At 40.5% G+C, this 15,954-nt stretch overlaps 1 protein-coding gene across 3 annotated transcripts in view; it reads right to left on the bottom strand.

Moving 5' to 3' along the window:
• The window catches only part of EZH2 (enhancer of zeste 2 polycomb repressive complex 2 subunit), a 129,745-nt gene that overhangs the window by 63,966 nt on the left and 49,825 nt on the right, over window positions 1–15,954 (bottom strand). For all 3 annotated transcript variants that reach the window (XM_015817503.1, XM_015817501.1, XM_015817502.1), the window contains exon 5: window positions 13,963–14,083. In XM_015817503.1, the coding sequence (XP_015672989.1) occupies window positions 13,963–14,083 (121 nt within the window). The remainder of the gene's footprint in view (window positions 1–13,962; window positions 14,084–15,954) is intronic.

Raw genomic sequence — 15,954 nt, 5'->3', positions numbered from 1 at the left:
ACCCTCTGGAACGAACTACCCCCAGAGATCCGGGTGATCCCGGATCTCCCCTCCTTCCGCCGCGCCCTAAAGACATGGCTTTTTCAACAAGCGGGTCTGGCCTAGGGAATTTTAGTGGGGTTTTTAAGGGTAATTTTAAGGGTAATTTTAAATGATTGGCCTTTTCAAATATTTTCTTTTAATTTGGTTTTAATGTAGACATTTATTGCATTGTGGTTTTATAAGGCTGTGAGCCGCCCTGAGTCCGGTGAGGAGAAGGGCGGGGTACAAATTAAATTATTATTATTATTATTATTATTATTATTATTATTATTAGGCTCAGGACAATTCAATCTCTTCATAAATGACTAAGATGAGGGAACTCATCAAATTTGCAGATGATACTAAGGTGGCAGAAATAGCCAACATCTCAGAAAACAAGCTCAGGATACAAAAAGATCTTGATAGACTTGAAAAATGGGCCCTATCTAACAAAATGAAATTCAACATAGAGAAAAGTGAAGTCTTACACTGAAGCAAGAAAAGCCAAAATACACAAACAGATTAGGTGAAATTTGTCTCTGTAACTGTGAGAGGGACCTTGGAGTTCTAATACATGATCACTTAAACATGAGCCAGCAGTGCACAGCAGCAGCCAAAAAAGTTAATACAATCCTTGGTTGGTATAAACAGAGGCACAGAATAAAAATCACTGGAAGTATTAATATCAATTTATAAAGCCTTAGTAAGGCCATACCTGGAATACTGCATCCAGTTTTGGTCACCAATTACAAAATAGATGTTGAGACTTTGGAAAAAGTGCAAACAAGAGCAAGTAAGATGATTAAAGGCATAGAGACGAGAACATATAAAGAACGGTTGCAGGATTTAGGTTTGATTAGACCAGAGAAAAGAAGAACTGGGGCGGGGGGGGGGACATGATAGCAGTATTCCAGTATTTGAGAGGTTGTTCCAAAGAGGAGGGGTCAACTTATTTTCCAAAATACCTGTCAGATCCTCAATGAATTTCTTTCTTTCTTTTTTTTAGAAACTTTTATTGATTTTTTAGTTTTATATTTAAATAGTTGAAAAGCAATGTGGCAGCTGAGTTGGTCAATAATTCAATAACATACAAATATCTTTAGTACAGATCTCAAACTATTACATTAAATATTTCCTCTCTTTCCCCCTTGGTATTTACTGTCTCACATTTAAATTAGTACAATTCTTATTATATCAATTAAATAAAAATAACTTTCTTACATTTATCAGTAATTTTTAGTTTATACATATCCTAGTTATTTTAACATTCAATCTTTTTAGACAATCAATGTCCTAGTTAATTTTTCCCAATTTTTAGTTTCCCATTAATATTTAATTTTAATGTTTAATATTTATAATTTCCAAGTTTTAAATAACCCCAATTCCCTTTATCACAATTCATCACAAGATCTAATGTTCAGGATACACGTCTTATCTATTTGAATTCTCACCATCTTACATCAACTAATTAATAATACAATATAATATTCTTATTTTCTGATAATTTCCAAAAATCATAAATACAGTAACCAAAATTTCCCTTATTTCAACATTTAATACTTCCTCTTTTTCTCTTAATATCTACTATCTCATATTTAAGCTAGTAATTTTTATTATTACCGCTAAATAAGAACATATTTATTACATTTATCGATAATTTTTAGCATATATATATATATATATATATATATATATATATATATATATATATATATATATGTATGTATGTATGTATGTATATATATATATGTATGCATATGTATGTATGTATGTATGTATGTATGTATGTATATATATATATATATATATATATATAGTGAAATAAAATAACAGCGATCACCAAGAGAAAGTTTAAAATATTTAAATCATCAGGGTTTATAAAGGCGGTTTCGGGGAGGACTTATATGCCACCTCCAAGTGCTTGCATCCGGCTACGTGACCGCGTAATCGGGCCCAGGTGCCTGCGCTCCTGCGCTCTGAGTGCATTCTTTTTACCCGTGTGTAAACCCTTCACCTCCCTTCCCTGTTTATCATCACATAGCCCTTGGGTATCCTCACCGGGAGCAGCGGGGGATTCTTCCCCATGCCTCCCATTAATTTTGCCCTCCACATCCTTAATCCTGCGTCCGAGGTTCTTCTCCTCAAACCCATTGGTCCTGCGAGGTTTGATCCAGCTGCAGTCAACCTCTCCCCCCCTTTTTCTTTCGCCCGTATCGGCTGGATCGTCTCTCCTTATATCATTATGCTGGTTGCTCCACCCCTCCATCCTTCTACTGCTGTCACGCATTATAACCCTGTCTTCAGATCCCCCCCTCCCTCTCTCATCCACTGTCGGGGGCCGTCCTCTTGCACCTCGGAGTTCTCTTTCCGTGTGCAATCTGGTGAGGGGGTGCTGACCGGGTTGTTGTCCCCGCCAGTCAGGCGCTCCCCATTCATATCCATCCACCACACTCTTCAAACTCTCACTTACATTCAAACCCTCTTTACTCAGTGAATCCTCCTGTCGTGATGGTAAATCCTCACCTAACACCCCCTGTGCTTCAACTCCATCAGTCCCCCTCCCACCCCCATGAACACTTCCGTACCCAATCACTCTTCCCACACTCCCATCCGTGCATCTATAATATCCTTCATCCGGTCCACGAAGCCTCTGGGAGCCTTCAATCAACCTACGATCGGTTTCCCCTTTACGGGGTTTCCCAGTAAAATCCTGGCAGGCTCCTTCCCTCCCACCTCCAGCCGCGGCAGTCCATGCGTCTCTCACTCTTCCACTTCGCAATTTACTCTGCACTCCCCATTCATGTCCATGCACCACACTCTTCCAACTCTCACACTCAAACCCTCTTTACCCAATGAGTTCTCCTGTTGTGATAATAAATCTTCACCTGACATCCCCCGTGCTTCGGCTCTATCGCTCCCTCGCTCACCCCCATGGACACTTCCATACTCAATCACTCCTCCCACGCCCCCGTCCGTGCGTCTATAATATCCTTCGCCCGGCCCACAAAGTCTATGGGAGCCTTCAACCAACCCACGGTCGGTTTTCACTTTGCGGAATTTCCCGGTGGAATCTTGGTACGCTCCCTCCCCCCCTCCTTCAGCCGCGGCAGTCCGTACGTCTCTCAATCTTCCGTTTCGCAATCTACTCTGCTCCTCAACGCATTTGCAATCCTCCCACATCCTCAATCCATTCTTCGATTCCCCCTTCTTTCTCTCCACTGCCGAGGGGCGTTCTGTCCTGTCCTGGAGCCTTCTCCTCGTGTCAGGACCGCCAGGGGCATGTTGACCCACTTGCTGTCGCTGGTTGCAGGCAAAATCTTCCCGTGTAGTATATTTGGGGTCCTGAGCAGCCGCATCGGCCCCCGCACCACAGAAGGTGGTGGTCCTAGGCACGTTCATTCTGCGACCCGGGTTACCCACTGGGCCTCTATTATGGCGGTTGTTGTGCCACGCTCTAAGAGTCTGTTGTGCTTGGCATATGTCCACATGTCAGTTAATAGAGTCCTGGTCCGAAAACCAAGCTTCTTTTAATAACCGGCCACTTTTAATAGCATCCGTAGCAAGAACCTGTGCATGTTCAAAGTCAAAACGGTGGTCCTGCTCGGCCATGTGCGACCATATTTGTGAGTATTGCTCACCTCTTCTGATCGCCAATTTGTGCTCATGGAGACGGGTCTTAAGTCTTTTGGATGTTTCACCCACGTAGTGGCTCTTAAAGTCCATACAATTAATTCTGTAGACCACCGCTGATCTTTCTGTCGTGGGGAGGGGGTCCTTCGGGCGCATGATTTTCGACCGTAATGTTTGGTCCGGCTTATGGCCCACCTTCACATTGTGAGGGGCCAATAGTCTGGCCGTGGCCTCCGATACATTGTTGATGTATGGCATTATACGTGTGGTTTGTGTGCCAAGTTCTCTCTCTCGTTGGTCATCTTGGGGTTTTAACACCCCACTGTGGCGTCTCACAAATTTTGAAGGGTAACCATTCAAGCGGCAGACATGGTACAAATGCTTCCTCTCTTCAATCTTGGCCCTCGCTGTGCTGCAGTGTGTGTGTATGCGTTGGAACAGCGTCTTAATACAGCTGACCTTATGGGAAACTGGATGATTACTATTATAATGGAGGATGCGGTCTATATGGGTGGGCTTCCGGTAGACCTTGGTACTGATGGATCCATCTGACAAACGTTGGACCATCACGTCCAAAAAGGCTAGCGAGCCCCGAGCCTCCTCCTCCATAGTAAACTTGATGTCCGGATAGATGGAATTTAATATTCCCATGAAGTCAGCTCTATGAGCGCGTTTGACGACAACAAAGGTGTCGTCAACATACTGTGCCCAAAATCTGGGTCGGTATTGGGCCATAGCCTCACGTTCCAGTTGCTGGAGGACCGCTTCTGCTATAATACTAGAGATGGGGGAGCCCATGGGTGTGCCCTTCACCTGCTCATAAACAACCCCCTGGAACGTAAAGTATGTGGTAAGGCAAAATCCCACAAGCTGAATCAAATCTTCAGTCCGCAGGGAGTCCCGGGAGTGGTGCCCTTCCTGCTGTCTCAGTTGTTCTTCCACTACCTTGAGGGCTAACTCTCGGGGGATGGAGGTGAAAAGGGAGGTAACATCAAAGGATACCATCACCTCATCCTCCTTCACCCTCAAGGTTCTTATTCTCTCCAGGAACTCTCCTGCCGACTTTATTGTAGTGGGGCTCTCCTCCACCAAATGGGAGAGGCGACCACTGAGCCACTTCGCTAGTCCTGAGATAGGGGTGCCCCGAAAAGAGACAATGGGGAGGAGTGGAACTCCCTCCTTATGGACTTTTGGGAGTCCATAGAATCTAGGAAGTGCCGTGTCAGTGGGACGTACCCTCCTAACGGTGTCCTCATCCATTTTCTTAGCTCGTTTGAAGCCCTCCAGAGTTTTGTTTATCCTATTATTCATTGTCACCCTGGGGTCCCCTTTGGTAACTATTTTATCCCCTAACAACTCCAATACCTTGGTCACGTATGATGTCCTATCCATTATCACTGTAGCCCTGCCTTTGTCAGCCGGGAGTACGGTAACAGTCTCGTTTTTCCTAAAGTATTCCAGGGCCTCTTCCTCGTCCCTGGATAACGCTCGGTGGCCCCTATGTCGTAAAAGTAACCCAGTGACCTGTTGCTTAATAAGGTTCTTAGAGTCCTCCCTCATCTCTGCCAGGTGCATAGCCGGCTCCAAAGCTGCAATGAAATCCAGCAAGTGGGCATCCGCGAGGTTATGCCCCACATCACGCTGCAGCAAAGACTTTGTGGGCCGGGCGAAGGATATTATAGACGCACGGACGGGGGCGTGGGAGGAGTGATTGAGTATGGAAGTGTCCATGGGGGTGAGCGAGGGAGCGATAGAGCCGAAGCACGGGGGATGTCAGGTGAAGATTTATTATCACAACAGGAGAACTCATTGGGTAAAGAGGGTTTGAGTGTAAGTGAGAGTTGGAAGAGTGTGGTGCATGGACATGAATGGGGAGTGCAGAGTAAATTGCGAAGTGGAAGAGTGAGAGACGCATGGACTGCCACGGCTGGAGGTGGGAGGGAAGGAGCCGGCCAGGATTTTACTGGGAAACCCCGTAAAGGGGAAACCGATCGTAGGTTGATTGAAGGCTCCCAGAGGCTTCGTGGACCGGATGAAGGATATTATAGATGCACGGATGGGAGTGTGGGAAGAGTGATTGGGTACGGAAGTGTTCATGGGGGTGGGAGGGGGATTGATGGAGTTGAAGCACGGGGGGTGTTAGGTGAGGATTTACCATCACGACAGGAGGATTCACTGAGTAAAGAGGGTTTGAATGTAAGTGAGAGTTTGAAGAGTGTGGTGGATGGATATGAATGGGGAGCGCCCGACCGGCGGGGACAACAACCCGGTCAGCACCCCCTCACCAGATTGCACACGCAAAGAGAACTCCGAGGTGCAAGAGGACGGCCCCCGACGGTGGATGAGAGAGGGAGGGGGGGATCTGAAGACAGGGTTATAATGCGTGACAGCAGTAGAAGGATGGAGGGGTGGAGCAACCAGCATAATGATATAAGGAGAGACGATCCAGCCGATACGGGCGAAAGAAAAAGGGGGGGAGAGGTTGACCGCAGCTGGATCAAACCTCGCAGGACCAATGGGTTTGAAGAGAAGAACCTCGAACGCAGGATTAAGGATGTGGAGGGCAAAATTAATGGGAGGCATGGGAAAGAATCCCCCGCTGCTCCCGGTGAGGATACCCAAGGGCTATGTGATGATAAACAGGGAAGGGAGGTGAAGGGTTTACACACGGGTAAAAAGAACGCACTCAGAGCGCAGGAGCGCAGGCACCTGGGCCCGATTACGCGGTCACGTAGCCGGATGCAAGCACTTGGAGGCGGCATATAAGTCCTCCCCGAAACCGCCTTTATCAACCCTGATGATGTCGGGAGAGCCCGACGAAAGCTTGGTTGCCTATATTTTAATATTTTAATTGCTTTTAATCTTTTAATTGCTTTTAAATATTTTAAACTTTCTCTTGGTGATCGCTGTTATTTTATTTCAATATGAATACACCCAAGAGTCAAATTTTTAGTTCTATTACTAGTCATATATATATATATATATATATATATATATATATATATATATATATATATATATATATATATATATATTAATTACCTTTACATTTAACCTTTATAAGCAAATCAATGTTCAAATTTAACTGTTAATATTTATACTTCCAAGTTTTAAATGACCAAAGTTTTCTTTATCTCAACTCATAACAATATCTAATATTCAAAGTACATGTCTTATCTATTTGAGTATATTCTATTTTAATTCTCACTAATAATGTAAAGATCTTTTCTCCATAGGAAGCTGGAATGTAAGATCAATGAATCAAGGCAAGCTAGACGCAGTCAAACAAGAGATGACAAGACTGAACATCGACATCTTAGGAATCAGCGAACTAAAATTGACAGGAATGGGTGAATTTAACTCAGATGACCATCAGGTATACTACTGTGGGCAAGAATCCCTCAGAAGAAATTGAGTAGCCTTCATAGTCAATAAAAGAATAGGAAAAGCAATACTGGGATACAATCCCCAAAATGACAGAATGATCTCGAATCCAAGGCAAACCATTCAATATCATAGTAGTCAAAGTCTATGCCCCAACCACTGGTGCTGAAGAGGATGAAATTGACCGGTTCTATGAAGCCCTTCAGCACCTTATAGAATTAACACCAAAAAATGATGTCCTTATTATCATAGGGGATTGGAATGCTAAAGTAGGAAGCCAAAAGATAACCGGAATAACAGGCAAGTTTGGCCTTGGAGTACAAAATGAAGCAGGACACAGGCTGATAGAATTTTGTCAAGAGAATACGATGGTCATAACAAACACTCTTTTCCAACTTCCGGTTCCGGTTCGCAGCGATTCCGGTTGCGTCTGGAGACTTGTCTCCACACCAGCTGGGTTTTTCTTCGCCGGTAGACCCCTTGTGGGTCGAAAGTCACCCTGGAGGGGCGATCACTGAGGAGGAGGCTTGCTGGAGACTGCAGGAGGGCGGCAGCTTCTCTCGTGGCTCCAGCTATTTCCTGAGGGCCGACGGAGCAAAAGATCGTCCTGTAAGATGGCCGATTATCCTGCTGCACCAGCAACATCTAAGGGTGAATAGACCCACCGTGGATGATCCGGGTGAGACCCCTTCTCCTCCTCTCTTCACCCTACTTTGTTCTTTTTTTTTTTGCCTGTAAAAGCTCTGTTGGAATCATTTCCCCGTCTTGAAAAAGCAGCTTTGGTATGTGTGGGAAGAAAGGCGCTGAACCAAAAGGTTAAAATAAAAAAGTTTAAAGACTACACTTTATTCTTATCTACTTTGGGGTACAGAAAAAACCTTTTTTTAAGAGCTCTATTATTATATTATACTGGAAGATTATTTCTTTTTCCACCTCTTTCTCTAAAAGATAGAAAAGGGGGGGGAATGGTGTCTGGAAAAGATTTTTAATTCTATTGAGGACATCTAGTGGCGAGAAGTTAACATTGCAACTGCTGGTTACTGTTTGGAGATGACATGGACTTGGCCTTCAAACTACTTTTGAAGAGAAAAGATAAGCGGATGCAGCTGTGGAAACTGTGGGGGTGGATACTGCTTTACTTTTATTAAATACAGCCTCCACTAAAAGAAAAAAAGGCACTCTCTTCAATTATTATTAAAATGGAGAAACCTTATTCACAATTGAACTATAAACTTATATTGGAAAAAATCTATGAAGCTACTGAAGAAATATATGCTACAATCAAAGGGATTTCTACAGAATTAAGAGTCAGAAGCCATATTCCAAACCTTCAAACTGACTTTCAGACAACATCTGACTATTCTACAAACCAAAACATACTAGAAGAGGATTTAATTGAGACTAAAGAGGAATTTACTTTACCCTATAACCATTTCATCTATACCTTTGAGGCTCAGAAAAATCAAAGACTGAGATTTGAGCCTTTAAAGCAACGAAGCTTTAAGGATAAGAGAAATAGACGCCCAATGCAGAGGACGGGATGCTTCTTACTGTCTCAAATGATGCTACAAGCAACAAAGAGAAACTTATTGGCTGGTAGGGAAGCTTTGTTATGGAAACCTGCCTGGCACAAAAAAAAGGCCAGAATAAGATTGAAAAGTTAAATTCAAAATTATATGTGATGAATCAAAGGCACTGTATAATTATGGATTGATTTAAGGATTAAGATTTGGAGTTAGAAGTAAGAGAAAAATGGGTGATTATTAGAATATATATTTTAAATAGATTAAGAATGTATTCTTTGGAATAATAGGTTTATTTGTATAAAAACTACTATGTAATGGAATGAAGAAAACTGAAGAGGCGTTTTAGATCTGGATTGATTTAATAATTAACTGAGTATGTTAAATTAGTAAGATGATGTTTTTGCCTGACAATATGGACGTTATAAGGTATGATAATTAACTGGATGAAATTTGAATTTGGTCCAATGGGCTGAAATGATTTAAGGTTTGATATTACTTTGATATTTTGTTATCTTATAGAGATTGATTAATTGATGGATTATATATATATAGGATAGATTAATATTTTATTTTAATTAGGAGATATATTGCGTAGTGGAAGAAGAAATAAATGAGATTTGTGATAAAATTAAAGATTTAAGAGATTGAGATCTAGAATATAACTGGAAGGAATACCTGAATTGATAATCTGTTTCTTTAAAGTCAAATTTGATTATGCTAATTGTAAATTCACAAAGCTCAAATACAGATTTAGGATTGTTAGAAATTTAAATTAGAAATGGATTATTTTAAATGTATTAGGTTAATTGAGGGAAATAGAGAGGGAATATTTAATGTATTGATTTGAGTTATTCATATATGGTTTTATTTCTGGATGTTTGATTACCCCAGCACCACGGTGTGTCTTAAGCACTTTGTTTTAAGAATCAAAAAAACCAATAAAATTTGTTTAAAAAACAAACACTCTTTTCCAACAATCCAAGAGACGGCTCTACACATGGAAATCACCAGACGGTCAACACAGAAATCAGATTGACTATGTGCTCTGCAGCCAAAGATGGAGAAGCTCTATACAATCAGTAAAAACAAGACCAGGAGCTGACTGTGGCTCAGATCATGAGCTTCTCGTTGCAAAATTTAGGCTTAAATTGAAGAAAGTAGGGAAAAGCACTAGGCCACTCAGGTACGAACTAAATCATATTCCTGATGAATATACAGTAGAGGTGACAAATAGATTTAAGTAACTAGATCTGATAGACAGAGTGCCTAAAGAACTATGGACAGAGGTTTGCAACATTGTACAAGAGGTAGCAACTAAAACCATCCCAAAGAAAAAGAAATGCAAGAAAGCAAAATGGCTGTCTGAGGAAGCTTTGGAAATAGCTGAGGAAAGAAGGGAAGCGAAAGGCAAAGAAGAAAGAGAAAGATACACTCAATTGAATGCAGAATTCCAGATAATAGCTAGAGGAGATAAGAATACCTTCTTAAATGAACAGTGCAAAGAAATAGAAGAAAACAACAGAATAGGGAGAACCAGAGATCTCTTCAAGAAAATTGGAGATATGAAGAGAACATTTCATGCAAAGATGGGCATGATAAAGGACCAAAATGGCAGGGACCTAACAGAGGCAGAAGAGATTAAGAAGAGGTGGCAAAACTACATAGAAGAACTATACAAGAACGAGCTTAACATCCCAGATAACCACGATGGGGTGGTCACTGACTTCGAGCCAGACATCCTAGAATGTGAAGTGAAATGGGCCTTAGGAAATCTGAACAACAACAAAGCTAGTGGAGGTGACAGTATTCCAGCTGAGCTATTCAAAATCTTAAAAGACGATGCAATAAAAGTACTACACTCAATTTGCCAGCAAATTTGGAAAACTCAACAGTGGCCACAGGATTGGAAAAGATCAGTTTACATTCCAATTCCAAAGAAAGGCAATGCCAAAGAATGTTCAAACTATCACACCATTGCACTCATTTCACATGCTAGTAAAGTTATACTTAAAATCCTATGACTCCAGCAGTATGTAGATTGAGAACTACCAGAAGTACAGGCAGGATTTCGAAGAGGCAGAGGAACTAGAGATCAAATTGCCAACATACGCTGGATCATGGAGAAAGCTAGGGAGTTCCAGAAAAACATCTACTTCTGCTTCATTGACTATACTAAAGCGTTTGATTGTGTGGATCACAACAAATTGTGGCAAGTTCTTAAAGAGATGGGAGTACCAGACCATCTTATTTGTCTCTTGAGAAACCTATATGTGGGTCAAGAAGCAACAGTGAGAACTGGACACGGAACCACTGATTGGTTCAAAATTGGGAAAGGAGTCCGGCAAGGCTGTATACTGTCGCCCTTCCTATTTAACTTATATGTAGAGCACATCATGAGAAAGGCAGGGCTAGATGAATCAAAAGTTGGAATTAAGATTGCCGGGAGAAATATCAACAACCTAAGATATGCAGATGATACCACTCTAATGGCAGAAAGTGAAGAGGAACTAAAGAGCCTCTTGATGCGGGTGAAGAAGGAGAATGCAAAAGTTGGCTTGAAACTCAACATTAAGAAAACCAAAATCATGGCATCCGGCCCTCTCAATTCCTGGCAAATAGATGAGGAAGAAATGGAGGTAGTGACAGATTTTATTTTCCTCAGCTCCAAGATCACCTCAGATGGGGACTGCAGCCAAGAAATTAAAAGACGCTTGCTCCTGGGGAGGAAAGCTATGGCAAATCTAGACAGCATACTAAAAAGCAGAGACATCACCCTGCCAACAAAAGTGCGTATAGTCAAGGCCATGGTTTTCCCAGTTGCAATGTATGAATGTGAAAGTTGGACCATAAAAAAGGCTGAGCGACAAAGAATTGAGGCCTTTGAACTATGGTGCTAGAGAAGATTCCTGCGAGTCCCTTGGACTGCAAGGCATTCAAACTGGTCAGTCCTAGAAGAGATCAACCCCGACTGCTCTTTAGAAGGCCAGATCCTGAAGTTGAAACTCAAATACTTTGGCCACCTAATGAGAAGGAAGGACTCACTGGAGAAGGGCCTAATGCTGGGAAAGATTGAGGGCAATAGAAGAAGGGGACAACAGAGAATGAGGTAGCTGGATGGAGTCACTGAAGCAGTAGGCGTGAATTTAAATGGACTCCAGAAGATGGTAGAGGACAGGAAGGCCTGGAGGAACATTGTCCATGGGGTCATGATGGGTCAGACACAACTTCGCAATTAACAACAACAACAAGTCAAAACCCCAATTTTCTTCAGTCTTATTCTATCTTTCTTTCTTTGCCAAATCATCTTCCATATCTGTGCTTTTGAGTCATTAAATAAATCTCCCTGTGTTGTTATGTATATTGTTTGATGTAGAAAAAACCATCTGGTCGCCATTTTTTTGAGAAGACTAACAAGTTGTCTCTCTATTTTTCCATCTCGACGTAGTTGTCCTGAACTGTTCATCTTCTCTTCAGTCTGTTCTTCTTCTTGATCCTCAGGTTTCTTCTGATTTATGTAGAAAGTCTTTTCCCTTTTCCATACTGTCAGTCCCTTTTCTGGGTTTTCCATTGACTGTATTTGTTGATCAGTTGAATCCTCTGTCATAATATTTAATTGTTCCACTTTTTCTGTTATATTCTGTGTAGTTTTTTTTTAGTTGTAATCAAAGTTTGAGTTCGTATATCTGGGCTGATGTCTTGTTCTTTTCTGTAACCACTTATTTCATCAATAGCTGTAAGAATAGTTTGATGAATTGCCTTCAACATAAAGAGAATCTGTTCCTGATCTTCATCCATATTCTCTTAGTAGTGTATTAGGTTAAAAGCTTTACAATCAGAGAATGCAAAAAAAAAAATTGTCATTGATTATGGAACACAGTTGGGCTTCTCACAACTGATATCTCAAGGTTACATAAGTCTTATCTATAGTCTGGGCTACTGGCCAAGTCTCTTTTAAGCAATAACAAGTTGTAATATCAGGTTTAGCCACAAGATGTCACCCTTACCATTTAAAGTTTTCTTTTAAGTCCAAAGTTTTTATAATCTTTTCAGTTTTGCTTCTTTTTTATAAGTAACCCAGATCTTCAGTAAGAATAAAAAATCTTTTAGTCCACAAATGTTAAAAAATAAAATTCCAATTAGGATCAAGTTATTCTTACAATGTTTTAAACTCCCCTGGATAGCCAGTCGCCGCTGTTTTTAGAGGGAGGGGTAATCTCCCTTCCCTCTCCACAGGGGGGAAAGTACTTTAAGCAGCTTATGCAGGTAAAAACAATAGTTAGGATTCAAGAGAGGTAGATCTCACCCAGTCTCATCTGCGCTGCTTTATAATTGCCTGGTGGTAAGTGTGACTTCGGCCTAGTGACAAGCCATATTGCTATGGCCGGTCTTTCATCCGCCGGTTTGGAGAGATACCCTGGATCGAGTGGAAGGGCTACCACCCTCCCGCGATTAAGCGGGGATCCCCTCCTTGCTGGTTGCTCCTACAGGACGACTTTTGACCCTTTCCAGGGTCCCCCACAAAGTGAAACTGGACACGGAAGATGGAGCTAACCTTCCAGACGTCCATGGCGGCCGCATCGGCAAACCGGAAGCCCTCAATGAATTTCTTTCTTATGCCTTTCATTTTCAGGTTCTGCTATTCTATTGGGGGGGAAAGCTTGTGCTTAGAAGGGGGGGCACAACCTATGGGTCTTCTACAATGTATTTCCTTTGCTTTGTTCTATCCTCTTTGAGGTATGTTACTTGGGGTGTGAAAGAAATGTGCCTCCAGCCATCTACCGTATCTCCAGTTGGATGAGAAGCCGCAGAGAAACCTGACAGCCTTGAGAACAGCACCTTATCGCTTGTTTCCCACAATAACTTAACACCTATGGATTGATTCAATTCAAACCGGCTAGTTGGACATTTGGGGTGGGATTTGAAAGAGTTCTTTTAATGTAACGTTTCGTGTGGGAAATCCTCAGATCCTGCCTTACTCTCCTGCCATCAATACCTTCCAATAAAAGTTCCTGTTGAGACAATGCGAGTTTCAAGAGTTCTGCTTTCTTGGGAGAATTAATTGAGGCAGGCAGTACCAGAGGGCAGGACAAGAAACAATGGATGGAAACTAATCAAGGAGAGAAGCAACCTGGAATTAAGAAGAAGCTTCCTAACCACTGGAACAGTTTGCCGTCAGAAGTTGTGGGTGCTTCATCACTGGAGGTTTTTAAGAAGATACCAATCACTTGTCAAAAATTGTATAGTGGGTTGGACTAGAAGACCTTGAAGGTCCCTTCCAGCTTTATTCTGATTCTGACATAATGAATGCTTTTTCAGGAACAATGCATGATATTATATTTAACAGATAGACCATATCAATTACCAGGAAAAATGCTCAACAAAAAGATATATCATAACTTACCCCTATCTCCATGTACCTTTCCGTCATAATTTTTGATTAATTCTTCAATAAATGTTCCATCCTGATCAAGCACTTCATCACCCATATAAGGAATGTTATGTAAAACTGTTTCATCCTCTACCTAAAAAAATATTAAAATATGCAAAACATTTTGCTTTTGTGAATAAAGATAACATGTAAATAAGGAAACAAAAAATATATCATACAGAAAAAGTCAAAATGATATCTGCCCTACAAATTACCATTGACAATATTTCTTATTATGGTAGCTGTCATGATCTCAAGTCTCTCTCCCCCACTTTCTCCTTCTCCCTCTCTCAGGAAAAGGCTGCTTTAAAAGGAAAATATTCTCTATTTTCTGACTTTTTTTGTCAGTTTCCAGCAAAAAAATCACCATTTGGGAAAATGGATTTGCTTAATGTTTCAATGATGAGCTTATAGTATACTATTGCAGAAATAACAACAAAAGGAATAAATACACTAATAATAAAAAAAATTATAAATGTAGGTGGGTTGCCAAGTGTCCAAATTACATAATTACGGGAGCACTGCAACATAACTTTGAAAACCAGCTGTGACCACTATTTCTTCAACACCATTGTCACAGTCACCAAAGGAATGATTGTTAAGCAAAGACTACTTATGGAAGGGAAGGGAAGGGTCTCTGCAGATTTTACTCCACTAGTCACTGCCAATTATATGGTGCGGTGTTCACCTCTGTTTCTTTTTTTAAAAAATATGTTTTATTGATTTTTAATATATACCTTAATATTTGGTAAATGTCGGGTTGTCTGGGTTTATGTTTAAAAAAAATCAATAACAATTAATTTCTATAATTCTATGATCTATATGATAGCTTTACATGATTTCCTCTTCTTCCAATAATATTCTCTTTTGCCAACCTTAAATTAATACAATTCTTCTTTAAATAAATGGCAATTAAATATAAACATTTTTCCTGTTTCTGCAAGTAATAACCACATCAATATAAAGCTTCTTTTCATTGATCATCTTGATTGCCTCATTATAAGTCCTTTTAGATTCTTATTTAAATTTGTTTTCCCCAAATATTCAAAACTTTTCTTCGTGGTTCAGATTTTCTCAAAATTAGTTATACTTAAATATTTAAATATTTTTTCTCATACAAGCCATCACATTTTTACATTTCTCATATCTTAAAAAAAAAATAAGAGCAAAAAAAAAGACAAAACAGAGAAAACATTTCTTTTATATAAACCATCCCAACATTTTTATATTTCTCATGTCAAAAAACCAAACACAAAAAAGAAAGAAAGAAAGAAAGAAAGAAAGAAAGAAAGAAAGAAAGAAAGAAAGAAAGAAAGAAAGAAGGCATACTGTATTACTTTAGGGGCTCATCCCTCTTAAATTAATCTTCATTTATATTTAATCTTCATTTATATTTCTATATTTCTATTTCTTTAACCATATTCAAACAAATGTTTAATTTTTAAATACTCCCTCTGGTAATTTCCATCATCTAATTTCTTAATTCTCACTTTAGCCTTTTTTTCCCCAACATCTTTCCTGTTCAATATGCTTCGGTGAGTCAGAGAGTCTTCCCATAATCTTATAAATGTTGTTGCAGGTACAAAAAGCCAAACAGGTAAGATGTTTTTTGTTTTTTTTAAATAAATTTTTATTAATTTTTCATTAATGGACAAAAACATAAATCTTTTATCACAATATCATACAGAAAAAAGAAATCAACATCAAACAATACATTCACGGAGGTGTCCGGTGTCCCCCTCCCGCACCCCCCTCTCACTTGCCTAACCTTCCTCCTCCTTATCTACCACCACTCCTCCTTCCTCCCTCTGCCTACTTCCCTATCACCCTCTTTCATCCCGTCCGTGCAGTTGGGGTATCACCGGGCACCTCCCTGAAAAATCGTACATATATATATATACACCTAAATCTATATACCAACCTAACCCTTTCCCCCCTCCCCCCCCAAGACTTCCCAAAGCTAAC

Source organism: Protobothrops mucrosquamatus, unplaced genomic scaffold, assembly GCF_001527695.2.
Source record: "Protobothrops mucrosquamatus isolate PMUCROS unplaced genomic scaffold, P.Mucros_1.0 scaffold598, whole genome shotgun sequence".
Taxonomy (NCBI): Eukaryota; Metazoa; Chordata; class Lepidosauria; order Squamata; family Viperidae; genus Protobothrops; species Protobothrops mucrosquamatus.
The sequence above is the reverse complement of the archived record's forward strand: the minus strand, read 5'-3'. Positions and strand labels throughout refer to the sequence as shown.